General features: G+C 42.6%; 1 protein-coding gene across 2 annotated transcripts in view; it reads right to left on the bottom strand.

Moving 5' to 3' along the window:
- Window positions 1-16,817, bottom strand: part of LOC120915260 (C-Jun-amino-terminal kinase-interacting protein 4-like) — a 187,797-nt gene that overhangs the window by 91,587 nt on the left and 79,393 nt on the right. For both annotated transcript variants that reach the window (XM_040325629.1, XM_040325630.1), the window contains 2 exons: window positions 11,074-11,164; window positions 5,091-5,224 (listed from right to left, as the gene is read on the bottom strand). In XM_040325629.1, the coding sequence (XP_040181563.1) occupies window positions 5,091-5,224; window positions 11,074-11,164 (225 nt within the window). The remainder of the gene's footprint in view (window positions 1-5,090; window positions 5,225-11,073; window positions 11,165-16,817) is intronic.

Here is a 16,817-nt window from a genome sequence, read left to right as displayed (position 1 = left end):
GCTGAAAAAGCTAGCTGTCTGGTTTTGAAGGGAATTGATCAAAAAACTGAAGCATACAAAATCTGGAGCAGCTGTGCCTGGCAACCAATCAGCGTCTATCTATAGCTTGAAAATCAAAGGCAGAATCCAGTTAGTTGCCATGCCCATCTGCTCAGGATTCTGTTTTTCCAGTTCTGATAAATTCTACTTAATATGTCTAAAGCCTCATACACACGGTCAGACTTCAAACAAACTTTTCCATGGATTTTTGTTTGAAGGGTGTTGACCGTGAACTTGGTATGCATGCACACAGCAGGACTTTTTCATCAAACTTTCCCAAAATCACATGGTTTTTCAGCTCTATACCGCCACCCTTTGGTCAACTTCTGCTATTGTTGGTTGATTTTAACATTGGTTCTGAGCATACGTGTTTATACTTTGCACAAAAGTCCAATGGACGTCCGTACACACAATAAGACTTTGCACTGTAGGACTTTTGTTGCCAAAAAGTACAGCTTCTGTATATCTCTAATTAAAGGTTTCCTTTTGTGATGTATTCATGTATATGCATTATTTATGTACACACATACGCTTCACAGATAGCTTTTCAGCAACCTCCCTGGCATATTTGGCTGAGTTTGTTCTGTACTCCTCGCGTTATTTTCAGCTAAGTTATTATGTATCTTTACAGGGGAATGCCCTATTTCTTAAATAACTAAAGACATTAGGACCTTCTACTGTGCTGTGTCTGGCAAAAGTGGGCATGCATATAATAGTAAAACCTACTGTGCTGTGATCAAAAAAATTATATAGTCTCTGGAAATAATGTGAATGGAGTGTCCTGACATGTATCATTCAATAAGTCTTGTTCAAGCCTTGAGGGCCATGTTTATCCACATGGGGGTGTTCTGTGCATCCCCCATGCAGGCAGCTCCATTGATGTTAATTGGGATGCACCCGCTGTACAGACACAAACGCTGCTCCCTATCTGACATTGTGCGGGTGTGAATGCATATTCTGTGTCATAGTCTATACCCTGCTATTAAAGTCAAGGTATGTCATGTATTTCTCATGATTTCTGGGTTAGACACGTGTGTTTAGATTTGGATAGAATCGTTATGTTACTAATTTAGGTATGTTGATTAGTTTTGGAATTAGTTTAGTTTCCTTTAATTATGTTTATAAATTTTGGGAACGATTCAAAATCGGTCGAAAAATGATTGACCAATTTGAATTCCGTGTAAAGAATAGCCGGTTGTCAAGGAGCAGGCCGAGAAGCCGGGCGCCGCGTCCTTAACAACCGATGACCGAAGCGGTCAACGGGCTTCCCCACTAACAAGTTAATGTAAACAAAAGAATGCTGGCAACTAAAAATTAAGAAAAAAAATAGCATGCCCCCCCCCCCCATACCCAAAAAAACAAACAAACACTTTGTCTCCATATTGATGGGGACAAGGGCCTCTTCACCCACAACCCTGGCCGGTGGTTGTGGAGGTCTGCGGGCCCATGGGGGGGGGGGGCTTATCGAAATCTGGACACCTCCATTGACAAGGAGGCCCCTAAGGCGCTATATACAACTAAAACATTTTTTTGATAGTCTTCCCCAACCAGTCAGAGCAGAAACAAATTTACTCCCTCTCGAAAATTTATGTGAAGAAAAAACTGAGAAGGGCATCATTTCTAAAATATATCAGATATTAAATGAAACAAAATCACAGAATGTTCTACCATTCATCGCAAAGTGGGAGGAAGAGCTGGGATCCCGGGTAAATGATTTTGAGATCAATCAAATAATAACTAGGGTCCATGAAACCTCAATAAATAATGATACCAGAGAACTAAACTATAAATGTTTGGTTCAATGGTATCTTACACCAGATAAATTACATAAATTTTCAAAATCTACCTCACAACAATGTTGGAGAGGGTGTGGTGAAGTTGGCTCAATGGCGCATGTTTGGTGGAAATGCACCAAAATTAAAACATATTGGAGGGAAATAAGGAAAAAGATCCAGGAAATTACAAATAATGACCTCCCAGATGACCCTTGGGTATGCGTATTACATGGATCACGAATTCCCACAAAACAATACTTGAAAACTTTGGTTCCACAACTCTTGAACGCAGCAAAACACCAGATAGCGCGTAATTGGAAGAAAAAAGAGAGCCCCTCACTGAACGGGTGGTGTAACAGAGTGGAGGAAATTTATAATTTAGAACATCTAAGATTTAGAGATGAGGTGAACTGGGAAGAATTTGTAGAAAAATGGGAAAAATGGAAAAAATTTAAATACACAACAGGTTTCGCTGATGCTATGGATATCCAGTGAACTAGGGGGAGACAGGTATGTTTTTTTTTTTTTTTTTTTTTTTTTTTTTTTGGACACGACTTAGATAGGCATGTACTGATAGGATCGATGTGGGAGAGACCATCCGGGCCCAAGAGATTCCGGGAGGCCTCTCGCACACATACAAGCAAGAATCAGGGCGCAAGGGACAGTGATATAATTAAGAAAGGGGAGCTTGGGTATAATATTGGCTCCGAAACTATCAAATTAACAAATAGATACTGGCAGGGAAGGATGAGGGAGGGGGGGGGGGGGGGGGGGTTAGGATGGGTAGTTTTTCCCCATACAGATCTCGAGAAGGATTTAGTTTCCCTGAAAATTAAAGTGGAAATAGAAATGGAGGGAAGGTAATTGTTCCTTTTTGAAATATTTAAAGAAAAAAAAAAGAGAAAAGAAATATATAATATAAAATAGAAAAGAAAAGAAGAAAGAAAAAAAAAAAAAAAAAAAAAAAAAAAGGAAAATACATATATATATATATATATATATATATATATATATCAAATAAAAAATTACTATCCACTTATGATGCGATACCATAGAGGAGATGACATCGGCATGTGAAGTATGGGCCAGGAGTCTGGTCCCCTCCTCGCCTAAAAGATCCTTTTTTGGAGTCTGAAGTGGGAAAAAAAAAAAAAAAAAGAAAAAAGAAAAAAAAAAGAAAAAAGAAAAAAGAAAAAAGAAAAAAAAAAAAAAAAAAAAAAAAAAAGAAAAAAAAAAAAAGACAAGGAGGCCCCTAGATCCTGCCGTCGTATCCCCCCCCCCCCCCCATAGCACCCCATTCCCCAGAAATTAGTAAAAAGTGAATAAAAGACAATACACAAGTGCTATCAGGTGAGTAGCGCTATGAGATCCTCTTGTTTATATTTACAATCATGAGTGTCATGAGTCTATCTGGGCCAGTGGGTCATCCACTCGTCCCACTAATTTGAACAGCATTCTGTTGCTTTTGAGTGTCGGCTCTCTGGATAAACACATGCGCTTATGATCTCCATCATTTTAAATCATCTGGGTCCGTAAGAGGTTGCATTACCTCACGGGCATTTTTGGAGCACCTTTGTAATTGACTGTTTAAAAAAATAAAAATAAAATAATAATGTCCCTTGAAGTAGATCCACGGTCAATCACAACACCTGCTGCACCATCGACCAGAAAAAAGAAAGAAAAAAACCCTCCGGCTTCGTCGAACGTTCCCGCTGACTGCCTGCTCCGCCGTTTGACATTTCTTAAATAGTTACGAGGCTGAATCACCCACTGACATGTCTGCTGCCCTCTTGTGACATCTTTATTTCAGCATGCCCCCTCACAGGGGGCGTGTCACCTGCTGAAGCTATCTGATGACTCCGCCTCTTAGCTATTTAAGAACTGTCATATGACGAAGCTGTCGGTGGAAGCCTTCGTCGGGCCAAATTGAATTTCTTTTTTCCGGACCGGCGGTGCGGCGTGATTGACGTTTGATCTACTTTAGGGGACAATTTATTTTTTAATAAAGGAATTTTAAAAACTCCATACTCATTCACATGAGGGGGGTGGGATTTGTGGGGCTTACAGATTCTGATAAGCTCCTCGCCCGTAAACCCCCCTTCCCAGGGTTGCGGGGAAGAGGCTCTTATCTCCATCAAAATGGGGACAAGGTGCTTTGGGGTGGGGTTGGCAAAGCTACTTATCAGTATCTGGAAGCCCCATTTCACAAGGGGCCCCCAGATCCCAGCCCCCTTCCCCATTTGAATGAGTATGAGGCACACTGTACCCCCTCTACCCATTCACCAAAAAAGTGTTAAATGTGAATAAAAACAATACATACGGTTTTGACAATTCCTTTATTAAAATTACATTTTACATTCATCATCAATCACGATGCCTGCCGCACCCAAGAAAAGAAGAAAATAAAACGCTCCCAGCGTCTGCCTGCTCTGCCGTAACATTAGGACACTTACCTGTCCTGTAGTCCAGCACTGCAGCGGTTTCTATCGGCTGGTCGGGTGCTGCCGCTGACATTGCGGGTAAGGGAACCCGGCAGTGTAGCCCTTTATGTTTCACGACAGGATCCCTACTGCGCATGCGCGCTGCACTCTTTCACTGGCCCAGCAGTGGGGAGAAGGATGAGGGGGACCTAGCTGCTGATGTAATTCGCCTTAGCCCGGTCTCCCGGAAGTGGGGACAGGGTACCTTGTAAAAAACAGGTATCCCCCCCAAAAGGTGACACATGTGTCACCGGAGGGGGGGGGGGGGGGGGATAGATAAGCAAAAATTCCACTTTTGCATGGAACCTTGCTTTAAATAGCATAGCGAAGGGGCAGAGTCACCCCCTTGTGACATCACCGACCGGGGCCTGCTGGGTTGAGCTGGATCTACTTCAGGGGGATTTTTTTACTTAAAAAAAACTTGTGTACTGTCTTTATTCACATTTTACACTTTTTTGGTGAATGGATAGGGGTACTATGTATTCACGTGAGGAGGGGGGGGGGTTCAGGGAAAGAGCTAATATACTAAGAAACATGAACAATGGAGGGTCTAATCTAGGGGAAATGTAAACCCAAATGCAGTAGGAACTGTTATTTATTAATAGCTTCCTTAAAGAATATCACAAAAGGAACTTGAAAACACACACACACATATATATATATATATATATATATATATACATACACACACACATATACACACACACGCACATATATACACACATATACATGTACACACATACATACACGCACATATATACACACACACACACACACCAAATTAAAGAATGAATACCTTGCAAGTCAGCACCCTCATCCACATCTGTAATACATTCTGGGCTTGTTCCAAACATCTCAGCATACAGGGAGTCATTGTTACGATCCAGTTGTTCCTGATTTGGCTCCAGTTCTGAATGTGCTCTTGGGGAACTAAATTGCCAGGTACAAATGAGAAAAAATATTAGGGTTACATAAGTAAAATCTTGTCAACCTGCAAAAGCTTAAAGCAAAGGCCAAAGTGTGCACAGAGATTATGTTTGGTATGGTGTCGGCTATACATTATATACATATTTGAGAAAATCTATTAGTGGGTACTTTGTATCACTCTTCTATTCTTTATTTGGCAGCATAGTATCTAAAGAGTTTTTTTCTTGCCACTCTGGGTATTGGCCTCTAATCAGGGCCGATCCTAGGGTCACAGGCGCCTGGGTGCAGAAATATTTCTGGCACCACCACATGGGCGTGGTCATTTTACTAACTCCTCCCCTTTACAAATGTTTCTATGGCAATAAGGCAACCACAGAGATGCTCCCCCACAAAGTCTTCATTACCCTGGGATCCTTACATGATCTCTTAACAATAAACAAAATACAGGAAGAGAAGAAGATTACTTTATTGGGACCTGGAGGGGGGCCTCTCTGATGGACACAGAGAGGGCTTCTGTTAGAGAGTCTGTAAGAAAGAGCCCCCAGACATACTACAGACATGATACAGGAGACGGTCAGAGACTGCAGACATGGTAAAGGAGATGGTCAGAGACTACAGACATAGTACATGAGATGGTTAGAGACACATCAGTTCTGGACGGACACACACCTATGCTCAGAACACTAGTTCTGGATGGACACAAACAAGGAGAGAAGGAAGGAGGGGAGAACTCTTCTACTTCGGCGCCCCCACCTCTGCAGGCGCCTGGGTGCAAAGCACCCCGTGCAACCTGCCTAGGATCGGCCCTGCCTCTAATCATACCAATCACACTACTTGTATGCTTTTAACATGCTTGCATGTATTTTATCTGGGTGTTTCAGTTTCCTCCAAAATCTATAAACATTCTGGTAGAATAACGTGATAAAAAAAAATGCACCAGTTTTAGCAACCTCAAAGTGTTACTAAACCCACAACAGTAAAATCAGTCTGTATATGTACTAAAGCATGCTTGTATTCCACTCACTGTGGAACCCAACAGATTAATTCTCTTCTTTGTGTAAAGGCTGTGTGAACCTGTCTTCTCTGATCCTCCTCTTTTGACTCTAACCCATCTCTCAATAGAACAGAGCATTAGGGGGACAGGCTGTACATGCTCCGTTTGGGCCAATCAGCACTGTCCAGACAGGATCAGGGGAGAATCAAAACTCCTCCAACAAGCTTTAAGCAGACACTGATACAAGTCACAAGACTGCTATATATACCGCTGATGACAAAAGGTATTTAGCAGGTTATACTTACTAAAGCTATGGCATTTCCATTTTCTGTGTACCATGGGAGACCAGATATAGTGAATGCAGGTTCTGGGTTTAGTAACACTTTAAAAAGAGCACCAGCAACAGTCATAGTAAAGGGATTTTGATTCTAACCAAATGATGGCTTATTTATGTGCTGCCCAAGAAGCACTGACTGCCCTGGTAGAGTGCGCTCTAGGACGAAAAGGTGGAATCTTCCCCTTTTAAAACATAAAGGTTGCTTTCTATACAGTATGCTGGTCATCTTTTATAAAGAGTACAATGTATACTATCACCATAATACTTCATCCTACACCTGTGTGAGGGCTGTGCTTGCCTGTGTGGGATGCAGAGGAGTGACATGCATCTATTGGCAGCTGCTACTCCCAATGTGACATCTGTGTGGGTGCATGTTTCCCAAAAATCACACAATCTGTGTTCAGGGACATAAACCCGCACCCATTTGGATATCAGCTGGGGGTAGCAGTTGCGCCTGTGCAGCCACATAACAATTGTGCATCTTGTGAGGGCAAACACGACCCTCACACTGGTGTGCACTTAAGTACGCCCATGTGAACAAGGCCTAAAGCACTTAATATACTGTATGAAGTCATTCACAACTTTTTATTTTTTTTAATCAAAAAAGTGTCAATTGGATTTATGCTGTTCATACACTATACAAATATTCGGCAGAAAATCGGTCGTTCAGGCAGTTCTTTCGTTTTTCGGCCAGTTATTGGGCACAAAATCGATAATCGTTGGGACGTTTTTGAGCCGAAAAAACAAAGGACACATTTGGAAATTTTCTGCCAAACGAACGATAAATCGGAAGGTTAATGTGTTTCCCGTCCGAATTTTCTTCACTAGGTATATGTAAAAAAAAAAATAAAAAAAAATGTATTTAATGTCCACTGAACGATTTATCGGTCATTACATGATGGCACTATCGTTTGTGCTCACGACCGAACGTTCGGACGATTTTTCGTGGAGTGTATGGCCAGCATTAGGCTCCATGCACACTGAAGCCAATGATAACAAACTGACATTAGGAAGAGCAATACAATAAACAATTTCTCAGAATTTTTGAAGAGATTATTTTTTATGCAGCATCAAAAATGCCTCTGGCTGCTGTCCTAAAACTGGAGCAGCAACATTCCAGAAATACCTCTTATTCAGAAGAGAATATGAAATTTCAAGTGCTTGCACCTCCCTGTACTCTTATAACAGATAAGTATCTGGAGACTTCAATATTGAAAGTCCAGTGATGCACAGCACAACCTACTTTTAAAAGCACTGCTAAAGACAATATTATATGATCACATTTCAGTGCCTTGAAAAAGTATTCAAATATTCCACATTTTGTCATGTTACAACAAAAACGTAAATGTATTTTATTGGGATTTTAAGTGATGGACCCACACAAAGTGGCACATAATTGTGTAGTGGAAGGAAAATGGTAAATGGTTTTCAAAACGCTTTACAAATATATAAAAAGTGTGTCGTGCATTTGTATTCAGCTCCCTGAGTCAATACTTTGTAGAACCACCTTTTGCTGCAAGTCTTTTTGGGGATGTCTCCCAGCTTTGCACATCTAGAAAATGATATTTTTGCCCATTCTTCTTTGCAAAATAGCTCAAGTTCTGTCAGATTGGATGGAGAGCGTCTGTGAACAGCAATTTTCAAGTCTTGTCACATATTCTCAATTGGATTTAGGTCTGAACTTTGACTGGGCCATTCTAAAGCATGAATATGCTTTGATCTAAACCAGGGCTCGACAAATCCCGGGCGCCAGGTCGCCATGGCGACTAGAAATGATGTCCTGGCGACATTTTTTAACGTTTGCAGTGCAGTGGAAAAAAAAAAGGACAGCAAGCTGCTTTTTTTTGTACCACAATGTAATGGTGTAAACTATGCCCATAGGACTGTCTATGTCGTGGGAATGCAGTGGAAAATTGATTCAACTGAATCAGGTGTAAATGGGCCCTATACACCCGGATAATGTCCATGGCACCCATGATGAGGTCAACAGTGATGCAACATGTAGGGCAGAGCTTAAATAACTTATATATGCCTGGAAATATTGCCTGAAGGGGACCTGCCAAGCTTGGCATGTGACAGTGGTCAGCTGGATACAGTAAGCGAAGCAGCGTTTGCACTACATGCGGTTGTTTTATATGCACAAATGGGTGTACACAGACATTTTCGAAGGTATGATTTTTTTGTGACTTTTTAAATAAAATATCATGATGATTTTACACTATGTGCGGCTCTGTATGTTTTGACTACTAAGACACAAGTGAAAAGTTTGGGAAACCACTCCACCTGGCATTTGGAAGATAAGTAACCACTGATGGAGATAGAAGTGGTTTGACCATGCTAAAATAGTTACATTTTGGTCTACATCAAAAGTTGTTCTATGGAGTGGGAAGGCCACCTGATGAAGTTTTGTGCATGTTGGAAACTTGTTAGACAGTGTATCTGGGTAGCATATTTATGTGTGGACTGTGACATGGAAGGTTTTTTTTTGTTTGTTTTTTTGAGGGAAGATCACTTGAATATATATATATATATATTGTCACATATGCTCAGGGTGAACCTGCTCTCATCTGTGAAAAGCATGGGGCACCAGTGGCGGACCTGCCAATTCTGGTGATTAATGGAAAATGCCAATCAAGTTCCACAGTGTCCGGCAGTGAGCACAGAGCACACCAGAGGACATCGAGCCCTCGGGCCACCCACATGAAGTATGTTTGATTGTTTGGTCAGACATTTTGTAGGGCTCTGGCAGTGCTCATCCTGTTCCTCCTTGCACAAAGGAGCAGATACCGGTCCTGCTGATGGGTTAAGGAACTTCTACGGCTCTGTCCAGCTCTCCTAGAGTAACTGCCTGTCTCCTGGAATCTCCTCCATGCTCTTGAGACTGTGCTGGGAGACACGGCAAACCTTCTGGCAATGACACGTATTGATGTGCAACCCTGGAGGAGTTGGACTGCCTGTGCAATCTTTATAGGGTCCAAGTATCGCCTTGTGCTATCAGTAGTGACACGGATGCTAGCCAAATGCAAAACTAGTGAAAAACAGTCAGAAAAGATGGAGTAGGGGAAAAAAATGTCAGACACCTCCACCTGAAAAAACATTCCTGTTTTGGAGGTGGTCTCATTGTTGCCCATCTAGTGCACCCGTCGTTAATTTCAATTAACAGCAAAGCAGCTGAAACTGATTAACAACCGGCTCTGTATACACCCCTCCCCTCTGCTACTTAACTGAACAGATCAATATCCCAGGAGTTCCGATTCAAAAGTGTTCCTTACATTTTTTTGAGCAGGCACTACCACTTTGTTAGGGCTCTGGAGTTCAGAGACTTCAACAAGCTTTGGGCAGGACAAGGCCTCCGATTCGGTGTCCGGGTCATGCAGGGAACCAACAGGGTGTTTGTGTAGGTGTCCACAGCCTTTAAAATTTTAAGTATAACTAAAAGGCCAAAAACGTTTTTTTCGTTTAAGATAAGAGTGAAAAGGGGTTATAACCCCTGACCGCTTTATTTTGCTGTCTGTGCGCTTCTTCTTCTCCATTTGTTCCGTTTTAGCATTATCACTAAAAAGATAATAGAGGAGAAATCTTCCAGTGGGGACACAAGCTCTGGTGACCTGGGGGTCCCTGAGGAATTCCCTTAATGTGCAGGGATTCCGGGACAGGTGAAGTGAAAAGTAATCTCTAAAAAGCCAAGGGATATCTCTGAAATGGGACACAGATGGCAAAAAAAAATAAAAAAAATATGATAGGAGTTTTAACCCCTCCTTGCTCTATCCAAAACATTTTAAACTACAGTAGAGTTCTACTTTAAGGCATGGTTGCAGTTCGGGGCTTCACTCTCCCCAAGAAAGCAGCCAGAGACGTGCATGTATGCTGACCTGACTAAGTCAGGTAAGTGTCCTTAATAAAAAAAGTCAGCATCTACAGTGTTAGTAGCTGTTGACTTAAAAAATAAAAAAAATCACTTATAATAAGTATATATGCCTCATTCAATAACGTCCTTTTCTTTTCTGCCATATGCCTATCCAGAGGACAAAAGCTTCACTGATGTGTGGGAGTTTTGCAACTGTTTATGCTAGCAGAAACATAATTTTTTTCAGCAGCCTTTAGAAAAATATTGGCAAGAAAATGGAACCAATCGTAGCAACCAATCAGATTTAGATTTAGCATTATAAAATAAAACCTTTTCCTAAGCTGTTGCAAACTACACCTCCTGTTCCAAAAAATCCTCCAATTATTACACTAAAGGCTTAATTTAACTGCTATTACAAAATGAGTCTGATTTGCATATTCACACCAAATGACAAATTATTTGAATGTGGAAACAGATCAGCTATAAAACATTGCCTTTATAAAGCTAAAATAATAAAAGTTGAGATGGTGTGGACTGTACAGTAACCCATAAAGCCAAATCCCATAATAGTTTACCGACAAGTGAAAGGTCATTTCTGATGTGCACTTTGCACATTGTTCTTTGCTTATAAAATGACATATTTATAAAGCAATGTCATTAAAAAAAGGCCTAACCTTGCTTCCAATGGTTCAGAATTCAGCTTCAGTTCTGGGGTGGAGTTAATGATGTCATCAACCACCGACAGTATTTCAGGCTTAGGGGTCTCTGCAAATATCAAACACATATACAATTGACTCATCATTATTAGAAATTACTCTATGATAAAACACACTTCTTTCCCAGGCTGAAAGAAAGCATAATCTAACACAATAATGGGCAATATTAAAAGTTGAATTTTTTTTTTTAAAGACATAGAAAATAGATTAGCTTCAATACACTTTGCTTATTAATTAGTACTGTACTGAAAACCCAAAGCCACCTAAAGACATGAGAGGACAGCGCCTGAAACAGGCAGTTTGACAAGGTAAAGAGCTTGCTATGGGTGTGTCTGAAGTTCTCCGATGCCGCGTACACACGACTGTTTTTCATGACGAGAAAAATGGGCATTAAAAATTTTGAACCTGCTCTATTTTTTTTTTTAGTTTTTCACAGTGTGAAAAACGATCGTGGGTAGGTTTAAACGATGGGAAAAAAAACGCGCATGCTCAGAAGTAAGTTATGAGAAGGGAAATTTGCATAATCAGCCCAAAGGGTGGTGCCATTCGAATGGAACTTCCCCTTTATAGTGCCGTCATACGTGTTGTACGTCACCACGCTTTGCTCGAGAATTTCTTATCACGATCGTGTGTATGCAGGCTTGAGAGGAATCGCGTCGAGAAAAACGTTGTTTTTTTCCATGACATGAAAAACGGTCGTGTGTATGCGGCATGACTGCAATAAAAGCAGAGAGGTGGAGGGGTTCCAAGATCATGGACTGGCTTTGACTGCACTATCACAGCTATACCTGAATGACCTGAAAGGATAAACTGCGCACATAAGCATAGTCCTTGAATAATCGCAAAGTTTAATTTTTCAATACTGACTGACCTTTAAAAAGATGTCATCCTTATGTGTCTCCCCAAGTTCAGATCAGGTGTAATTATCTCAGACCATTCCGATTTTGCTAAACTCATTAAGGGCCAGTTCACACCAGACGCAGTTCTGTTCAGTTACGTGCGCATTTTTTCTGAACTAAAAATGCATGCTCAGAGTTTTCCATGTATTCCAATGGCTCTAGTTCTAGATGCAGAAACTGACCGGAAACTGACTGCATGGTGTGAACTAGAGCCAATACATGGAAAACACGGCACATGCATTTTGTGCAGAAAAAAAGCACACGGAACTGCGTCTGGTGTGAACTAACAGTAAAGCAAATTTTTAGGAAAATGTGTTCAGTCTGCTGAGTGGACTTCCTGAATCACTGAGGATCTGTTCACATCTAGGGGTTGCTATTTTACAGGCGTTTTTGCAGAGTTTTTGCACAGACGTTTTCACTGTTAAAAAGGTCAACAATGTAAAAGCAGTTAAAACGCCTGTAATCTGCCAAAAAATAAGCTCCTGTACTTTTTTGAGCGACGGGCGCTTTGCTTCAGGCAACAGAACGCTCAAATGTGAACAGGGGCCATTGAAATGAATGGAATTTATCTTGTTGGGCGTTTTTAGAGCTGAGGACACTAGTTCTGGTGACCTGGGAGTCCCCAAGGAAACCCCCTCAATTTGCAGAGATTTCCTCTCACTTCCTGTTTGGCTTTGGGACAGGGAAATCAAATAAAAATGAGAAAAAAAAAAGTTTTGCCCTTAGTTCTACTTTAACCACTTCCGGACCGCCACATGTACATATACGTCGGCAGAATGGCACGGACAGGCACATTGGCGTACCTGTACGTCCCTGCCTAAACGTGGGTCCGATCGGGACCCCCCCTCCCGGTACATGCGGCGGTTCCCGTGGCTTCAGGAGCGATCCGGGACGAGGGCGCGACTATTCGTTTCTAGCCGCCCCCTCGCGATCGCTTCCCGGAGCTGAAGAACGGGGAGAGCCGTATGTAAACACGGCTTCCCCGTGCTTCACTGTGGCGGCGCATCGATCGGGTGATCCCCTTTATAGGGGAGATCCGATCGATGATGCCAGACCTACAGCCACACACCCCTACAGTTGTAAACACACACTAGGTGAACCCTAGCTCCTACAGCGCCCCCTGTGGTTAACTCCCAAACTGCAACTGTCATTTTCACAATAAACAATGCAATTTAAATGCATTTTTTGCTGTGAAAATGACAATGGTCCCAAAAATGTGTCAAAATTGCCCGAAGTGTCCGCCATAATGTCGCAGTCACGAAAAAAAAAAAAAAAAATCGCTGATCGCCGCCATTAGTAGTAAAAAAATAAATAAATAATACAACTATCCCCTATTTTGTAAACGCTATAAATTTTGCGCAAACCAATCGATAAACGCTTATTGCGATTTTGTTTACCAAAAATAGGTAGAAGAATACATATCGGCCTAAACTGAGGAAAATTTTTTTATATATGTTTTTGGGGGATATTTATTATAGCAAAAGGTAAAAAATATTGAATTTTTTTCAAAATTGTCGCTCTATTTTTGTTTATAGCGCAAAAAATAAAAACCGCAGAGGTGATCAAATACCACTAAAAGAAAGCTCTATTTGTGGAGAAAAAAGGACGCCAATTTTGTTTGGGAGCCACGTCGCACGACCGCGCAATTGTCTGTTAAAGCGACACAGTGCCGAATTGTAAAAACCCCTTGGGTCATTTAGCAGCATATTGGTCCGGGGCTTAAGTGGTTAAAACATTTTTTTTTTTTTACATGAACTTTAAAAAATTTCCAAAAAAAGAGATTTTTAATACAGCTTACCTGTAAAATCTTTTTCTTGGAGTACATCACGGGACACAGAGCGGCATATTCATTACTATATGGGTTATATGGAGTACCTTCAGGTGATGGACACTGGCAATCTCAAAAACAGGAAGTGCCCCTCCCTATATAACCCCCTCCCATAGGAGGAGTACCTCAGTTTTGTAGCAAGCAGTATGCCTCCCAAAATGGTCCCCAAAAGAGGGGTGGGAGCTCTGTGTCCCGTGATGTACTCCAAGAAAAAGATTTTACAGGTAAGCTGTATTAAAAATCTCTTTTTCTTTATCGTACATCACGGGACACAGAGCGGCAAATTCATTACTATATGGGATGTCCCAAAGCAATGCTTACAATGAGGGGAGGGAGAACATCTTCCTAAGACAAAAGGATTTAATTTAGAGATATACTCAAATCATAATAAATCCAACTTAGTTGAGAAAAAATAAATTTTTAAATTTATCTCAAAAGGGAGCCCCCCGGAATCCGAGGGTCTCAAACTGCAGCCTGCAGCACTGCCTGCCCAAAGGCTGTATCCGTATTCCTTCTTACGTCCAACTGGTAGAATTTTGTAAACGTGTGGACAGAAGACCAGGTTGCCGCCTTGCAAACTTGAGCCATAGAGATCTGGTGGTGTGCTGCCCAGGAGGCGCCCATGGCCCTAGTAGAATGAGCCTTTAATGATAACGGAGGAGGCAACCCTTTCAAGCCGTAGGCCTGAGTGATTAACTGTTTAATCCACCTCGAGATGGTGGATTTTGCAGCTGCCTGCCCCTTCTTGGGCCCATCCGGTAAAATGAACAACACATCTGTTTTCCGGATCTTCTCTGTAGCTTTAAGATAGGCCTTCATGGCCCTGACAATATCCAAGGTATGCAGCAACCCTTCCTTTCTGGAAGTAGGTTTAGGAAAGAAGGATGGTAATACCAAATCCTGGTTTAGATGAAAACTGGATATAACCTTTGGTAGGAAGGAAGGATGAGGGCGGAGAACGACCCTGTCCTTATGCAAAATAAGATATGGTTCCTTACAGGATAAGGCTGCCAGTTCCGATACTCTTCTGGCGGAAACTATGGCGACCAAAAATACTAACTTCCTTGTCAGTAAAACCAAAGGAATTTCAGCCAACGGCTCAAAAGGTTGTTTCTGTAAACTTGACAGAACAAGATTTAGATCCCACGGACAAAGCGGGGATTTAACTGGAGGATTAATACGTAAGACCCCTTGAAGGAAGGTCTTAACTAGCGAGTGGGTGGCCAGCGGCCGCTGAAACCACACTGACAAAGCTGAAATCTGTCCTTTGATTGTGCTTAATGCCAGTCCTTTATCCACTCCTAGCTGGAGAAAACTTAATACTCTATCGATGGTAAACTTGCGAGAAAGCCATCGCTTGGACTCACACCAGCCTACATAGGCCTTCCAGACCCTGTAATAAATCACCCTAGAGACCGGTTTCCTGGCTCTGATTAGGGTAGAGATTACTTTCTGAGACAGACCTCTACCCCTGAGAATCAGGGATTCAGCTTCCAGGCCGTCAAATTTAGATGCCGTAAGGCAGGGTGGAGGATCGGACCTTGCGATAGCAGGTCTGGCCGTAGAGGAAGAGTCCAAGGGTCTCCCACTACCATCTTTAGGATTAGTGAATACCATGCCCTTCTGGGCCATGCTGGAGCTACCAGGATGACTGGTATGTGCTCCACCCTGATCCTGCGCAGCAGGCGGGGTAGTAACTGGAGCGGGGGAAATACATAAAGTAGTTTGAACTGATGCCAAGGGCAAACCAGCGCATCGGTTCCGCAGGCCATCGGATCCCTTGAGCGGGATATGAACCTGTCTAGCTTCTTGTTGAGTCTTGATGCCATGACATCCACGTCCGGCACTCCCCATCTCTGGCAGAGTGTCTGAAAGACCTGTGGATGTAGAGACCATTCCCCCGGCAACAGAGTCTGGCGACTTAAAAAGTCCGCCTGAAGGTTGTCCACTCCTGGAATAAATATTGCCGATATGCAGGGCACATGAGCTTCTGCCCATAGGAGAATCAAGCTCACCTCTCTCTGAGCGGCTTGACTCTTGGTGATTTATGTATGCCACTGCCGTGGCATTGTCCGATTGAATTCTCACCGGGAACCCCTGCAACTTGGACGTCCAAGCCCTGAGGGCTAGTCGAGCAGCTCTGAGCTCCAAGATGTTGATGGGCAACTGCTTCTCTGGCTTTGCCCAAGTGCCTTGGCGAGTGCAACCATCCAAAATTGCTCCCCAGCCTATTAGGCTGGCGTCTGTGGTTACTATCTTCCAAGCCACTGGGCTGAAAGACTTCCCCTTCAGTAGATTCTGAGGGTCTAACCACCAACACAGACTTTGTCGGACTCTTGATGAGAGCGGCAAAGGGATATCTAAGGCCTGTGGCCTCCTGCTCCAGGCTGACAGGATGGCTGCCTGCAGGATGCGAGTGTGGCTCTGGGCGTACGGTACCGCCTCGAATGTGGCCACCATCTTGCCTAGTAACCGCATACATAGGCGAACAGTTGGTTCCTTCTTGCTTAGAACCAGTAGAATTAATTCCTTGATGGCTTTGACTTTTATCAGAGGCAGAAACACCCTCTGTTGTTCTGTGTCTAATCTCATGCCGAGATATTCCAACTGCCTTGTGGGCTGGAATGCTGATTTTTCTCGATTTAGGACCCAGCCGAACCTCTCGAGGTACTGAACTGTGAGGGCCACTGCTCATTCCAAGCCAGGAGACGAGTGATCTATGACTAGGAGGTCGTCCAGGTATGCTAGGATCGTGACCCCTTGAATCCTTAGATTGGCTAGGATTGGAGCTAGGACCTTCGTGAACACCCGGGGGGCCGTAGCCAACCCGAAGGGAAGCGCCATGAATTGGAAATGACGTAGAGCCACCGAGAAGCGTAGAAATCTTTGATGTGGCTGGTAAACTGGAACATGAAGGTAAGCATCCTTTATGTCTATGGATGCCATAAAATCGTCCTTCTGAAGTGCGGCAACTG

Source organism: Rana temporaria, chromosome 10 (assembly GCF_905171775.1).
Source record: "Rana temporaria chromosome 10, aRanTem1.1, whole genome shotgun sequence".
NCBI classification, from domain to species: domain Eukaryota; kingdom Metazoa; phylum Chordata; class Amphibia; order Anura; family Ranidae; genus Rana; species Rana temporaria.
This window is presented reverse-complemented; position numbering and strand designations above follow the sequence as displayed.